General features: G+C 38.6%; 1 protein-coding gene across 2 annotated transcripts in view; it reads left to right on the forward strand.

Moving 5' to 3' along the window:
- LOC124601423 (serine/threonine-protein phosphatase 2A 56 kDa regulatory subunit epsilon isoform) overlaps positions 1 to 14,763 on the forward strand; it is a 291,150-nt gene that overhangs the window by 212,707 nt on the left and 63,680 nt on the right. For both annotated transcript variants that reach the window (XM_047136244.1, XM_047136243.1), the window contains exons 6-7: positions 2,297 to 2,356; positions 10,021 to 10,234. In XM_047136244.1, the coding sequence (XP_046992200.1) occupies positions 2,297 to 2,356; positions 10,021 to 10,234 (274 nt within the window). The remainder of the gene's footprint in view (positions 1 to 2,296; positions 2,357 to 10,020; positions 10,235 to 14,763) is intronic.

Consider the following 14,763-nt stretch of genomic DNA (forward strand, 5'->3'; position numbering starts at 1 on the left):
TGTGATACCTGGGATCCTAACCTATTCAACCATATAGATGGTTTCAAAAGTTTATCCCACCCCTTTCTTTGTTAGCGAATTGATGATACCCTGCCTGAACCATTATGAGGTTGACATCGAGGAAGGTAGGTTGTTGGGCTGATGAGTACCAGGTATTAAAACGAATGGTGTTGAGGTTCTGGAGGAATTTATGTGGACAACGTGTCCTCATCCTCGGCTCAGATCACAATGTCATCAGTGAATATGAACCAGGTGAGGGGTTTTTAAGATTTCTTGTGAGTTGAAAGGATTCCTGTGGATAGGCCAGGATTAAGTTGACATTGGATGGTGACGTGCAGGAGCTTATTGCTTTATCATGGATTTGATTTTAGGTGATGCTTCTAAAGGATAAGTGGTGATGGTTGAGGATATTGATGGTCATGGTGACCAGGAAGTAAGTTTTAGGTTGGAGTCAGTCAGGTATTGGGAAGTTAGTGTTTAGTAGTGACAGTGCAATAGGCATTTGGGACATTAATGCAGAAGAAGGGGACATTGACAGTAACAAGCAGGGCACGGGGTGGTAAAGAAACAGGGACTAAAAGTAGAGGAAATAGTTAGTGTATTTTATGTAGGAGGATAAGTTTTGTTTAAGGACTTGTCCATAGCTAATAATATCCAAAAGTCTTCCCCCTCCCCCCCATTGCGAGTGCTTGCTGCTCAATGTTTCCTTTGTGTCGTGAGTAGCAGCAGCAGTCTATGCTTTTCATTTTGTTGTTATTCCAGCACAAATTTGCCATTGTTAAAAAGTAAAATTTGGTAAAATAGAAAGAAAATTGACCCGACATTTCTGAATTCAGTGCAGTTTTGATGCAAATTTTCAGTTTGCATTTATTTGTTATGTGAAGAGTGTACCCAATTGAAAAACTTTCAAAAAAATGGTTCGGGAAGTGCTACATGTCCAATACTCTGGTTGACATCATGTGGGAGGAGAGAGACGAAAATATTGGCAGTGATGAAAGAAATTATAGTAATGAAAATAACAGTGACTGTGATAGAGAAGGCTTGAATATAACCAAAAAATTGTAAAGTAGTGTGACGATATTGTGAACTCTTATTGTTAATAGACAGTGTGACAGATCTGCCCCCCGCCCTGCACGCACGCGCGCGCACGCACACACACACACACACACACACACACACACACACACACACTTATAATTAAGGTGTGGCTTATATTTGGACCAGTACAGTACATGCTATTTGACTACGTGTAATACCAGTTAGCCAAAAAACAAAATTTTATTCTTCATTTGTGCATCCTGTTTAAATAAAGTAAACAAAAGTGAAGACTTTGCAGCCACCCACTCATACCTGATAGACGTTTGGCCCACAGCATCAGACGGCACCAGGTTTTGAGCTGAAAGTTCAAAAACTAGTTTGTCTCTGTGACGTTGTGTGTTTATAAGGCCCATATGTTGATCATCTGCAGTTGACTGGTTGCCTTCATTCGTTTTTGTTTCCTAAATTTCAGAACTGTTGCAACAAATAAAGCCAACTATTGAAACTGCAATTAGAGTGTAAAAAATGGGAAAAGCTATTAAATACTATTCCTTAAATTTCTACCCACTTTAAAGTGATACGTCTTAGCCTGTGCTGCATTGGAATGTTGGGGGGTCTCAAATCTGGGGTGGGGGGCTTATTTTGGAATTAGGAACCAAAAACAAAGTCGAGGAAATTTTTGTTTCTGTGCCACCACTTCTTATGGTGCCTTCTAATTTTTTCTTAAAAAGTAAAAGATAGGTTTCATATTGAGTTTTTTTAGTGTGTGCAGTAACACAAATGTGTAAACTGTTCATCTCAAATATTAGACCTCCTTTCAGGTATCTTAATCACAACATTTGTCAGATGTAAACAAAATTACGTATATTTTAAGTACAGAAAATACAGGCAATCTGAGTGAAGTAATATCCTATGGTTAATTGTAATCTTGTCACAATGAAGAATTGTGTATCACAGTTTAAAAGTTCATTATAATGTTACAATGATCCTATGAAAGTGTGAAAATGAACAGCTTTTTTAACCAATATTGTGCAGAATAAATTAAATGCAACTGCTGAAGTGATCTTTACAGATATTAAAAGAAAGATTTAAATTTCTTATTATACAATTTGCTCATAGCAGTCCTATGAAATGGCAAACACAGATTTAAGCAAGAGACTGCTTTATAATTTTTTTAAAATGAAAGTGTCCTTGTAAATATTAATATTGTTGTTGTTTTGGTTTTTTTTTTGAAAAATGCACTATATTTTTCTTTTAGGTTTGTCTATGAAACTGAACACTTCAATGGAGTTGGTGAGCTACTTGAAATTCTAGGAAGGTATGTAATAAATTCCTGCAGACAGCATAGAGTTTTTTCTGTTATTGTTGAACATGTTGATCAGCATTGAACTAGGGATCCTGATCAGACAAAGTAATTGGAATTATTTGTTGATCTTTGCTGTAATGTATTAAGTAAAGAACTTGTACAAATTATTAATTCCTTTTCTTGTTGTGCACTACATGCCAGCTTTTGGCAACAGTACTGCTCCTCAATAATTAGTTTCAGCAGCTGTTTTAGTGATAAAATAGTGAAATTCTTCACATGCACATGGTAGAGATTGAGGCTTTGATATTATTAAAAATTCATGGCATGCTACAAAGTCCTATAAACATTGTTATTGTGACATTTTAATCCACTTGAAAAAATATCTTGTGATAAATCCTCAAATGATCTCTTGGCAGTATGTTCCACATCTTCAGTAGCATCAACATAACGTTTCATAGGGGTGGTTGTTTGAAGCACAATATCAAGTTTTCATATTGTTCCTGATTCATATTTCAACTCCATTTGGAAGGAACCAAAACCAGGAACTTTTAGTCCCCCTGCACACTACATTTTCTGTAATTGTATTAGCATTAGAATGTTTCTTAAAACAAATGTCACAGAGTAGTGGTTTTCAACATACGCCTGATTTTTCTTTGCACAGACAAATGTTGTTTGAGGTCAATTAAGGTACTCATACAAGTGAACTGAGGTATAAGACTGTGGTAATGCATGTCTGTGTACCAGTCAAAGATCTTAAAAAACTGTATATAATATTTTAATGATATCAAATGTAGTCTTTTGAGGACACAGTGTTTCCCTATAAAATTGTGGGTTGCCAAGAATTACATGAGACTCTATGTGATATGCTTATAAAATTCTAATAGGTTTGCTGGCTATGCAAAGTTTTTTCTGCCCCCTCCCTATTTATAGCTGTGAACGTAGTCTCGTGCCTAAGAGTGGGTAATGGAAAAACAAGTCATTTTGAATGTGGCAACAGATCCTCATCAGTCTTGAGCTTAGATTTTATGAATGAAAAGTTCATGTTGTTGGTCACTGCATTGTTCTGGACAGGATAAGAATGTTGTTGTTGTTGGTGGTGGTGGTGGTGGTGGTGGTGGTGGTGGTCTCCAGTCCTGAGACTGGTTTGATGCAGCTCTCCATGCTACTCTATCCTGTGCAAGCTTCTTCATCTCCCAGTACCTACTGCAGCCTACATCCTTCTGAATCTGCTTAGTGTATTCACCTCTTGGTCTCCCTCTACAATTTTTACTCTCCACGCTGCCCTCCAATACTAAATTGGTGATTCCTTGATGCCTCAGAACATGTCCTAACGACCGATCCCTTCTTCTAGTCAAGTTGTGCCACAAACTCCTCCCCAATTCTGTTCAATACCTCCTCATTAGTTATGTGATCCACCCATCTAATCTTCAGCATTCTTCTGTAGCACCACATTTCGAAAGCTTCTATTCTCTTCTTGTCTAAACTATTTATTGTCCATGTTTCACTTCCATAGATGGCTACACTCCATACAAATACTTTCAGAAACGACTTCCTGACACTTAAATCTATACTCGATGTTTACAAATTTCTCTTCTTCAGAAACGCCATTGCCAGTCTACATTTTGTATCCTCCTTACTTCGACCATCATCAGTTATTTTGCTCCCCAAATAGCGAAACTCCTTTACTACTTTAAGTGTCTCATTTCCTAATCTAATTCCCTCAGCATCACCCTACTTAATTCGACTACATTCCATTATCGTAGTTTTGCTTTTGTTGATGTTCATCTTATATCCTCCCTTCAAGACACTGTCCATTCCGTTCAACTGCTCTTCCAAGTCCTTTGCTGTCTCTGACAGAATTACAATGTCATCAGTGAACCTCAAAGTTTTTATTTCTTCTCCATCGATTTTAATTCCTATTCCGAACTTGTCTTTTGTTTCCTTTACTGCTTGCTCAATATACAGATTGAATAACATCGGGGAGAGGCTGCAACCCTGTCTCACTCCCTTCCCAACCACTGCTTCCCTTTCATGTCCCTCAACTCTTATAACTGCCATCTGGTTTCTGTACAAATTGTAAATAGCCTTACACTCCCTGTATTTTACCTCTGCCACATTCAGAATTTGAAAGAGAGTATTCCAGTCAACATTGTCAAAAGCTTTATCCAAGTCTACAAATGGTAGTAACGTAGGTTTGCCTTTTCTAAATCTACACTCCTGGAAATGGAAAAAAGAACACATTGACACCGGTGTGTCAGACCTACCATACTTGCTCCGGACACTGCGAGAGGGCTGTACAAGCAATGATCACACGCACGGCACAGCGGACACACCAGGAACCGCGGTGTTGGCCGTCGAATGGCGCTAGCTGCGCAGCATTTGTGCACCGCCGCCGTCAGTGTCAGCCAGTTTGCCGTGGCATACGGAGCTCCATCGCAGTCTTTAACACTGGTAGAATGCCACGACAGCGTGGACGTGAACCGTATGTGCAGTTGACGGACTTTGAGCGAGGGCGTATAGTGGGCATGCGGGAGGCCGGGTGGACGTACCGCCGAATTGCTCAACACGTGGGGCGTGAGGTCTCCACAGTACATCGATGTTGTCGCCAGTGGTCGGCGGAAGGTGCACATGCCCGTCGACCTGGGACCGGACCGCAGCGACGCACGGATGCACGCCAAGACTGTAGGATCCTACGCAATGCCGTAGGGGACCGCACCGCCACTTCCCAGCAAATTAGGGACACTGTTGCTCCTGGGGTATCGGCGAGGACCATTCGCAACCGTCTCCATGAAGCTGGGCTACTGTCCCGCACACCGTTAGGCCGTCTTCCGCTCACGCCCCAACATCGTGCAGCCCGCCTCCAGTGGTGTCGCGACAGGCGTGAATGGAGGGACGAATGGAGACGTGTCGTCTTCAGCGATGAGAGTCGCTTCTGCCTTGGTGCCAATGATGGTCGTATGCGTGTTTGGCGCCGTGCAGGTGAGCGCCACAATCAGGACTGCATACGACCGAGGCACACAGGGCCAACACCCGGCATCATGGTGTGGGGAGCGATCTCCTACACTGGCCGTACACCACTGGTGATCGTCGAGGGGACACTGAATAGTGCACGGTACATCCAAACCGTCATCGAACCCATCGTTCTACCATTCCTAGACCGGCAAGGGAACTTGCTGTTCCAACAGGACAATGCACGTCTGCATGTATCCCGTGCCACCCAACATGCTCTAGAAGGTGTAAGTCAACTACCCTGGCCAGCAAGATCTCCGGATCTGTCCCCCATTGAGCATGTTTGGGACTGGATGAAGCGTCGTCTCACGTGGTCTGCACGTCCAGCACGAACGCTGGTCCAACTGAGGCGCCAGGTGGAAATGGCATGGCAATCCATTCCACAGGACTACATCCAGCATCTCTACGATCGTCTCCATGGGAGAATAGCAGCCTGCATTGCTGCGAAAGGTGGATATACACTGTACTAGTGCCGACATTGCGCATGCGCTGTTGCCTGTGTCTATGTGCCTGTGGTTCTGTCAGTGTGATCATGTGATGTATCTGACCCCAGGAATGTGTCAATAAAGTTTCCCCTTCCTGGGACAATGAATTCACGGTGTTCTTATTTCAATTTCCAGGAGTGTATTTTCTAAGGTATGTCGTAGGGTCAGTATTGGATAAGAATAAAATAATAAATTTAGAAAATTGGTCTGACTCTCCAAAATATTAGGGCTACAAGACAAAATGTTTTTTATCATAGTAATAAAATGTTTTCATGGATTATTTTGATGGATTTATGTACAAACAGACAACCGAAATGTATAAAGTTGTTCATAATTTTGCTAATTTTTTAATGGAATTGCAAACAGCAGTTCTTTTTTCCTGTGAAACAAAGATAAATTTTGCATTTGGTGCTCTACATGAATGTGTAACCCTTACAGCCAGTCAGACTTCATCTGAAATTACTTTTCTGTTTTATTTATCATCTCATATAGACACGGCATAAAACTTCTTTTCTGTTGGTGATGACACAGGCTTTACTTTTCTGATGTACTTCCTCCTCCCGACCACCTAGTTTTTCATCTTCGTGATGATGATGATGATGATAACAATCTTTATTTGTCCATATTAACTTTACAGTCGTGGACATTGCCTTTTTTGTGCATTTATAACAATGACATTGTGCCATACGTATAATGATTACATAAGTAGCACCATCATAAACATTACTACCACTAATACACTGCAGTGTATAAAAGTAGAACTGCAGGTCAGAATTCTTTAAGTGAGAATAAACATATTTCAGTTAATAATTGTTTCAACTTGCCATTAAAAAGATTGCCATGGTGTTGCTTTAAATTATCTGGCAACTCATTATAGATTTGTCTCACAATTTCAAATGGACGGTGATGTGTAGCTCATTTAAGAGTCAGTAGCATATAATAGTTGCATCTGGTTCATGTATTGTACTTATGAGTCCGTGTTCATTACACTTATTTCAGCATTCTCTTTTACAAACATACAGTGAATACACAGTCAGAATTTCTAATTTTTTAAGTAGGCTCTATGAGACTAACGTTTGCTTGTATTGCCAAACCCTTTCCATGTAAACTGTTGGTGCAAACATGAGTGGATTAAACCGTAGTACACAGAGTGAGATGGCGCGCTGGTTAGAACACTGGACTCACATTCAGTAAGATGACATTTCAAACCAGCGTCTGTAATTTCACTAAATCGCTTCCGGCAAGTGTCGGGATGGTTCCTTTGAAGGGGTATGGCAGACTTCCTTCCCCGCAAATCAACCAACCGACCAACCAAACCATAGTACACTTGTTTAAGGAGGGGGGAGGGGATATTACATTTGCAAGACATTTTAGTAAGTAAACATAACTGGTAACCTTTTTACAGGTGTAGCTGATCTGCTCTTTCCTTGTGAAATATTCAGAAATCAAAATGCCTGAAAATATAAGTTTATCAGATCTTTCAATTTAGAAAGTGATTAAATATGAGAGTTGTTATAATTTAAAGAGAGCTTTTTTACTACTGTCTTATTCTTATTCAGCATAAGTTTATTCATTGTGAGATATTCTGTGATCATTTCAAAATTCTCTTTATAGCTTTGGAATGCTAGCTGTTTTATATGGCCCCAGCTAATAAATGATGTATCATCAATATAGTTCACTAGTTCTGAGTTTTTGTGGCAGTGTTATGTCATTAATATATACAAAAAACAAGAATAGCCCAAGTGTACTTCGCTGGCCTCCATAGTTAAGAGTTCTGTATGCTAAGCTTACTGTTTGGATCCTACTTTCATTCTTATAACTTAGCTTAGTGTACTGTCTTCTATCTTGGAGGTAAGAACTTAAGAATTTTAGTGCTTCTCCTCTTATACAATCAGTTTCTAACTTCGGTAATAGCAGCGCTTGATTCATAGAATCAAATGCTTTAGGCAAATCTAGAAAAGTCCCAATAACTTTGTTTCCTTTATCCAGTCTGTTCAGCAGTTCACGGAAAAAAGGTCCTACTATTGTTATTGTGGATCGTCCTTTTTGGAACCCATGCAGCGAGTTGTTTTAGAGATTTTATTTACAGAAGAAGGACTCCAATTGGTCTAGAATTACTCTTTCAAGCAGCTTGCCAAGTGTTGAAGTCAATGAGATCGGCCTGTAAATATTTATGTAAGTGGTTGCATTCTTTTTATACACTGGCCATATCTCAGTGATTTTTAAAATTTCAGGAAAGAACCCCTGGCCATTTTATCTGTTTATTAAATGTGTTATTGATTTTATTAATTCATTTTTGCATTCTTTAAGCAATGTAGACGATATGTCATCCCACTCAATAAATGTTTTTATTTTGAGTTTTGAGATTGTTTTCGTGACCTCGTGTTCTGTTACAGTTATTCGCTAGTGTAAGTATATTAGCACATCACAGCACATTCTGACTACATTCTAGTTCAACATTGCTAAAAACAAACAGACATTACTTTTATTTCTCAAAGCCATGCTGACAGTGCTATAAATAGCTTTCTTCAAGCAAATGCTGAAATATATTTGGAGCTAGCAGAAATGAAAACAGTTGATGCACATTGTTGTAAAGTGTATGCCAAAAGCAGGCACATCAGGTTAAGTTAATTCTATCAGCAAAAATAACATAAAAGTTGGATGTAACCTAAATGCTGCACAATGATTGAGTAGGATACTGGAATTTGTTTCTACATGTTACATTGGTAAGACGCATTATGAAAATGGAGCTAATTGTAAGTAATCCTCCTACATCTTTAATTATCACTTAGCTCCTTGGTATTGTTGGTACCCTGGAATAAATGAGAAGACAGAAAAGATCAGAGAAAAATAGCACACTGTGGAATGGTTTTATGTGACTGATGAAAGAAGTGACTTGGGTCTGCAGCTTATTGGCTTATTCATAGCAGAAGTTAGTACGTTTGTTAGAAAATTTCTGTTTCGATTGTTACACTACTGAAAGTTGTTAATTTAAAAAAAATAATAAAAAAAATAAATAAATATTAACTCAAGTTTTTTGTTGTTTTCGTGGAATAGACACACAACCAAGGCGAAATAATTTTACTTGTAGGAGAACACTGATGCAGCAAAATGTTCAAATATGGGTGAATTCCTAAGGAACCAAACTGCTGAGGTCATCAGTCCCTAGATTTATGCACTACTTAGACTAACGTAGGCTAAGAACAAAACAAACACACACACACACACACACACACACACACACACACACACACACACACAAGGGAGGGCTTGAACCTCCGGTGGGAGGGACAACGCAGTCTGTGATGTGGCGCCTTAAACCGCGCGGCCTCTCCATGCAGCTCTGATGCAGCAGCCATGAAGTTTGTAGGTTATATCAAGGAATTGGTTAGGCAAATTAATTACAATTCCTAGTAACGCTATTAAACAGCTAACACAAGTTTATTAATTTCATGATTTTATAAAAAATAAAAGTGAAAAAATGATCAAATGTTTTGTATATCTCAATATCAGTATCTTACTACTATTAAGAGAATATAGATCAAGAGAAAGCAGATGCCTTATAATTTGATACTTATTTTACTTTTCCAAAATGGAAGAAGGAATTCCACAGTTTCTACACCAGTGTAACTTTTTAAGTGCAACATCAACAGACATCATTTACATAACTTGCAGAAGCTGTCAGGAGAATATTTTCAATTTCCTGTCACATCACTAATAAAGTTTTTCTTGATTAACCTGATTACTCTCAAACAATTAAATATCGTGGCCCCTCAACCCATCCCTCTTCAAAACTAAGCTACATGATAGCTTTATACCTCATTAGTCCATTTCCCACTCTTCGTTTGGCTGTGCAAATTTGGACAAAAATCAATTTTGTAGTTTGTAGAAGTCTTCCTTTTGCTCTGCTCAAATGTTTGGCCAATAGGTACTTTCAGAACTTGGTTCATTAAGAAACAGACAAAGAACTTGGGGGATTTATTGACCCACATAAAGTATTTTCAGGTAGCACAATACAGTTGTTTGTAATTTGATGTACATTTGCTTCAATAAATTCAATGGATTGGTTTTTTTGGTTATGTTCTGAAAAATGTTTTGTGTAAGAAAATGATAGTAGTACGAATTTGTGATCCTGTTGACTATTAAAACATATAATCTCTTGTTATTTCACATTTTTTGCAGTATCATCAATGGATTTGCACTGCCACTGAAGAATGAGCACAAGCAGTTCCTTGTTAAAGTGCTACTACCACTTCATAAAGTAAAATGTCTCTCTCTCTACCATGCACAGTTGGCTTATTGTGTTGTGCAATTCCTGGAAAAAGATGCTACCCTTACAGAACCTGTGGTGAAGGGGTTACTGAAGTTCTGGCCTAAAACCTGCAGTCAGAAAGAGGTCAGTGATTGCATAGTTGTTAATTTCTGAATATTGTTGTTAAGTGGTTTGTCAAACAAAGACCATGAAAAATTTCTTGAAACAATCATTTCTGAGTCACTTAAAATTTCTGTTTTAGTCCTTAACTTTCTCAGTAGTCAGTACCAATAGGTGCGTGCGAGTGTGCGTTTTCTGAATTATCAAAAAATTTAAAGTTTTTTGTGGTACTTTACTTCCGTTCTAATTAAGACTGGAATAGGCACTATGAATATGCTAGTTTATACCTTAAATAAAATACTCATCAGCAGGTTTTGAAGTATATTAAACACCGGTAATTGTTACCTCAAAATTCAGTTAATGCCTGTAGTTTAGTGTAATTGTTGTGCAAGCTGCTTCGATAGCAAGAAAGCAATATTAGTCTCGTTCAGAAGCCATTCAAGACAAAGTGAGTGTTGCAATTAAATATTACACTAAATGTAAAATCCGTTCTGCAGGATACAGTGGTGGGCAGGGGGGGGGGGGGGGGGGTGAATTAATTACAAAATTTCTGCTGTGTGTGGACTGAATGTCATGAGTGAAGGTATTGTGCATCAGTGATGTTATTTGTTAAAGAGTGGAAGGACAAATGTTCAAGATGATGGCAGAAATGGATGACTGTCCATCTGCAGTCAGCAATGAACTTGAATAGAAAAAGTTAACGAAAATGGGCATTTCACAATATCTCAACTGTTGGACAACATGCTGCAGATTGCTAAGAGCGGTTTGCATTTTATTGTGACTGAACAATTGCGTTACCACTTGTTCCATGCTCATTGGATTCCAAAAGCCAGGAGAATCAGATTTCTGAGAGTCACATAAATTTTTGATCATTTGTGCTGCACTTAAATATTGTGTGTTGGTTTTATTTGGTATGCATCTCATACCCTTGATCAATATTCGAATGTTTTGGAAGCATTGTCCTTCTTAGCCTTGTTGCATTTTGTTGGTGTCCTTCTAGTGAACTGAAGTCTGCCATCTGCAATGATGAGCCTGTTTGATTTTTCCACTTCATAGCTCCACAGATTTTTCTGCCTAGATATTAGTAATAGTTTGCTAATTCCATTTGTGACTCATTGATATTGTAGCCATAAGATATTACATTATTGCATCTTGGAAGTTGAAGTGCGCATTTTTGGATTTTGGTAATTTAAAGCAAGTTGCCATTCTTTGCACCAGTTTCAAATCTTACCAATAATTGACTGGATACTGGGTTCATGATGATGATGATAGAGTTAGAATTGTGTGTCGGGTCATTAGTATGCAACCTGAACACAGCAGAGGCTCCAGCACTTTTTCTAGTGCACACTTGAAGTGACTACTACCCCAACATAATGTGCAGTATTCTCCCTACCAGGAAATCCTTAGTTAAGTCAATAATTTCATTAGACACTCTCTATATGATCGTACTTCGGTTAATAAGCATTACTATGGCAATCAGTCAAATGCTTTTCAGAAGTCACAAAACACATGGCCTCTTATGTAGTAAGTGTGCGATGCCCACAGTATGCTAGTAGGACAATGGTTGCTCAACAACTCTTGTGGAATGGTAGTTGATACTATCAAATGCGATAATGTAGCCGTCTTACAATGTGTGAACTGAAGATAAACCAATTCTTAAAGATGGCAGTGTTCATTTGTGAACGGTAATTGAATCAAAAGTTGTAAAATAAGTCTTTGTTGCTTGGTATTTATGCAATCTGTTCCAATACCAAGACAAAATGTTCCTTAGTTATTAGCCACAATGAGCTGAACACATCAACTTTTAGGCTACCATTTCCCTTTGAGTTCTCCCAGATGTATTTCTTCCTGTAATTTTTGCAAAACCTCAGTTTCATATTGCGAAATTACTTGCTTATGTTCTGTGTAACACAATATATACATTGTAACTAAAATCTTGGAGTTGAGGAAGCTATATCCTGTTCTCCCATATTAGACTTTTTGTTCATTACACATTCTGAATATTAAATCCACGGTTTTCATAAAGTGTAAAATGGATGATCGAAGGCTTTAATTTTATGATGAAAATTCACTTTGAATTTCTAACTGTTGGAAACACTCCTCCGTTGTAGTGTACTTGTATACTACTACTTCATTAGAATCATTCATTTAATTGCCACTACTTTACCTTCTACACCACTTCAATTTTCAGTTTTTAAAGTTGAGGTATTCCTGATATTTTGCTTTGCTCTCTCTCTCTCTCTCTCTCTCTCTCTCTCTCTCTCACTTTTCTAATATCCATTTTGTGTCCACCATACAGCAAGAAAACTACCACCAGTGATGTTATGCACTGGCTGTTGTTGTTGCTGAACTGTAAATTCTACATCTACATGATTACTCTGCAACTCACAATAAAGTCCCTGGCAGAGGGTTCAGTGAACCACGTTCAAGCTCTCTCTCTGCCGTTCAACTCTCGAATGGCGCATGGGAAAAACAAGCACTTAACTTTATCTGTGTGAGTCCTGATTCCTCTTATTTTATCATGGTGATCATTTCTCCCTCTGTAGGTGGCTGCCATCAGAATGTTTTCGCAATGAGAGGAGAAAACTGGTGACTGAAATTTCATGGGAAGATCCCGTCGCAACAAAAAATGCCTTTGTTTTAATGATTGCCACTCCAATTCACGTATCATGTCTGTGGCACTATCTCCCTTATTTCACAATAATACAGAATGAGCTGCCCTTCATTGTACTTTTTTGATGCCATCTGTCAGTCCCACCTGATGCGGATCCCACACCGGAAAGCAGTACTCCAGAATAGGGTGGACAAGTGTGGTGTAAGCAGTCTCTTTAGTAGACCTGTTGCACCTTCTAAGCATTCTGCCAGTGAATCAGTCTGTGGTTTGCTCTACCCACAACATTATATTTGTGATTGTTCCAATTTAGGTTATTTGTAACTGGAATCCCCAAGTATTTAGTTGAATTTCCAGCCTTCAGATTTGTGTGACTTATTGCGTAGTCGAAATTTAGCTGATTTCTTTTAGTACTCATGTGAAATAACTTCACACTTTTCTTTATTCAGGGTCACTTGCTACTTTTTGCACCATACATATTTCTTATCTAAATCATTTTGCGATTCGTTTTGGTCATCTGATGTCTTCACAAGACAGTAAATGACAGCATCATCTGCAACCAGTCTGAGGGCTACTCAAATTGTCTCCTATGTAGTTAATATAGATCAGGAACAAGAGACTGCCTATAACACTTCCTTGGGGATCACTGGATATTACCTCTGTTTTACGTGATGACTTTACATCTTTTCCTATACTGTGACCTTTGTGACAGGAAATCACAAATCCAGTTGCACAACTGAGGCAATATTCCATAGGCACGCAACTTGATTAGAAGACACATGTGAGGAAGAGCGTCGAAAGCCTTCTGGAAATTTAAAAATATGGAATCAATTTGACATCTCTTGTCGATAGCACTCATTACTTCAGGGGTATACAGAGCTAGTTGTGTTTCATAAGAACGATATTTCCTGAATTCGCACTGACTATGTGTCAATAAACGATGTTCTTCAAGCTACTTCATAATGTTGGAATACAGTATATGTTCCAAAACCCTTCTGCAAATAGACATTAGTGATAAGGGCCTGTAACTCAGCAGATTACTCCTACCTCCCTTTTTGGGTATTGGCGTGACTTGAGCAATTTTCCAGTCTTTAGGTACGGATCTTTCTGTAAGGGAGCGGTTGTATATAACTGCTTAATATGGAGCTATGGTATCAGCATACTCTGAGAGAAACCTGACTGATATACAGTCTGGATTGGAGGCTTTGGCTTTATTAAGTGATTTAAGCTGCTTTGGTACACTGAGTATATATAGTTCTACGTTTCTCATCTTGGCAGTTGTTCTTGATTGGAATTCAGGAATATTTACTTCGTCTTCTTTGGTGAAGGAGTTTCAGAAAACCATGTTTAATAATTTTTCTTTAGTGGCGCTGTCATTAGTGACGTCACTATTGTTATCGCACAGTATGGTATTGATTGTGTCTTGCCTTTGGTGTGCTTTACATATTACCAAAATTTCTATGGGTTTTCTGCCAGATTTTGATACAGTATTTCGCTGTGGAAATTATTAAAATCATCTCGCATTGAAGTGCGCGCTATATTTCAAACTTCTGCAGAACTTTGCCAGTTGTGGGGATTTTGTGTGCTTTTAAATTCAGCATGCCCCCCCCCCCCCCTCCTATTTTTTTTTTTCAGCACCAATCTGACCTACTTTGTGTACCATGGGGATCAGTACCATCATTTATTAAGTTATGTTGTGATATGTATATCTCAATTACTGTCGATACTATCTCTTTGAAATAATTCCACAACTTTTCTTTACTTGCGTGATCAGATAAGGAGTGAAGACTGTCTCTTAAAAAGTCGTTAAGAGCATTTTATCAGCTTGTTTAAATAGGTATACTTTGCATTTCTTTTTGATGGTTGTAGGTGTTATGGTATTCAGCCTAGCAGCAACTGCGTTGTGGTCACTAATCCCTGTATTTCTCATGATACTCACCAT

The sequence above is a fragment of the Schistocerca americana genome, chromosome 1, assembly GCF_021461395.2.
Source record: "Schistocerca americana isolate TAMUIC-IGC-003095 chromosome 1, iqSchAmer2.1, whole genome shotgun sequence".
In the NCBI taxonomy this organism is placed as follows: Eukaryota; Metazoa; Arthropoda; class Insecta; order Orthoptera; family Acrididae; genus Schistocerca; species Schistocerca americana.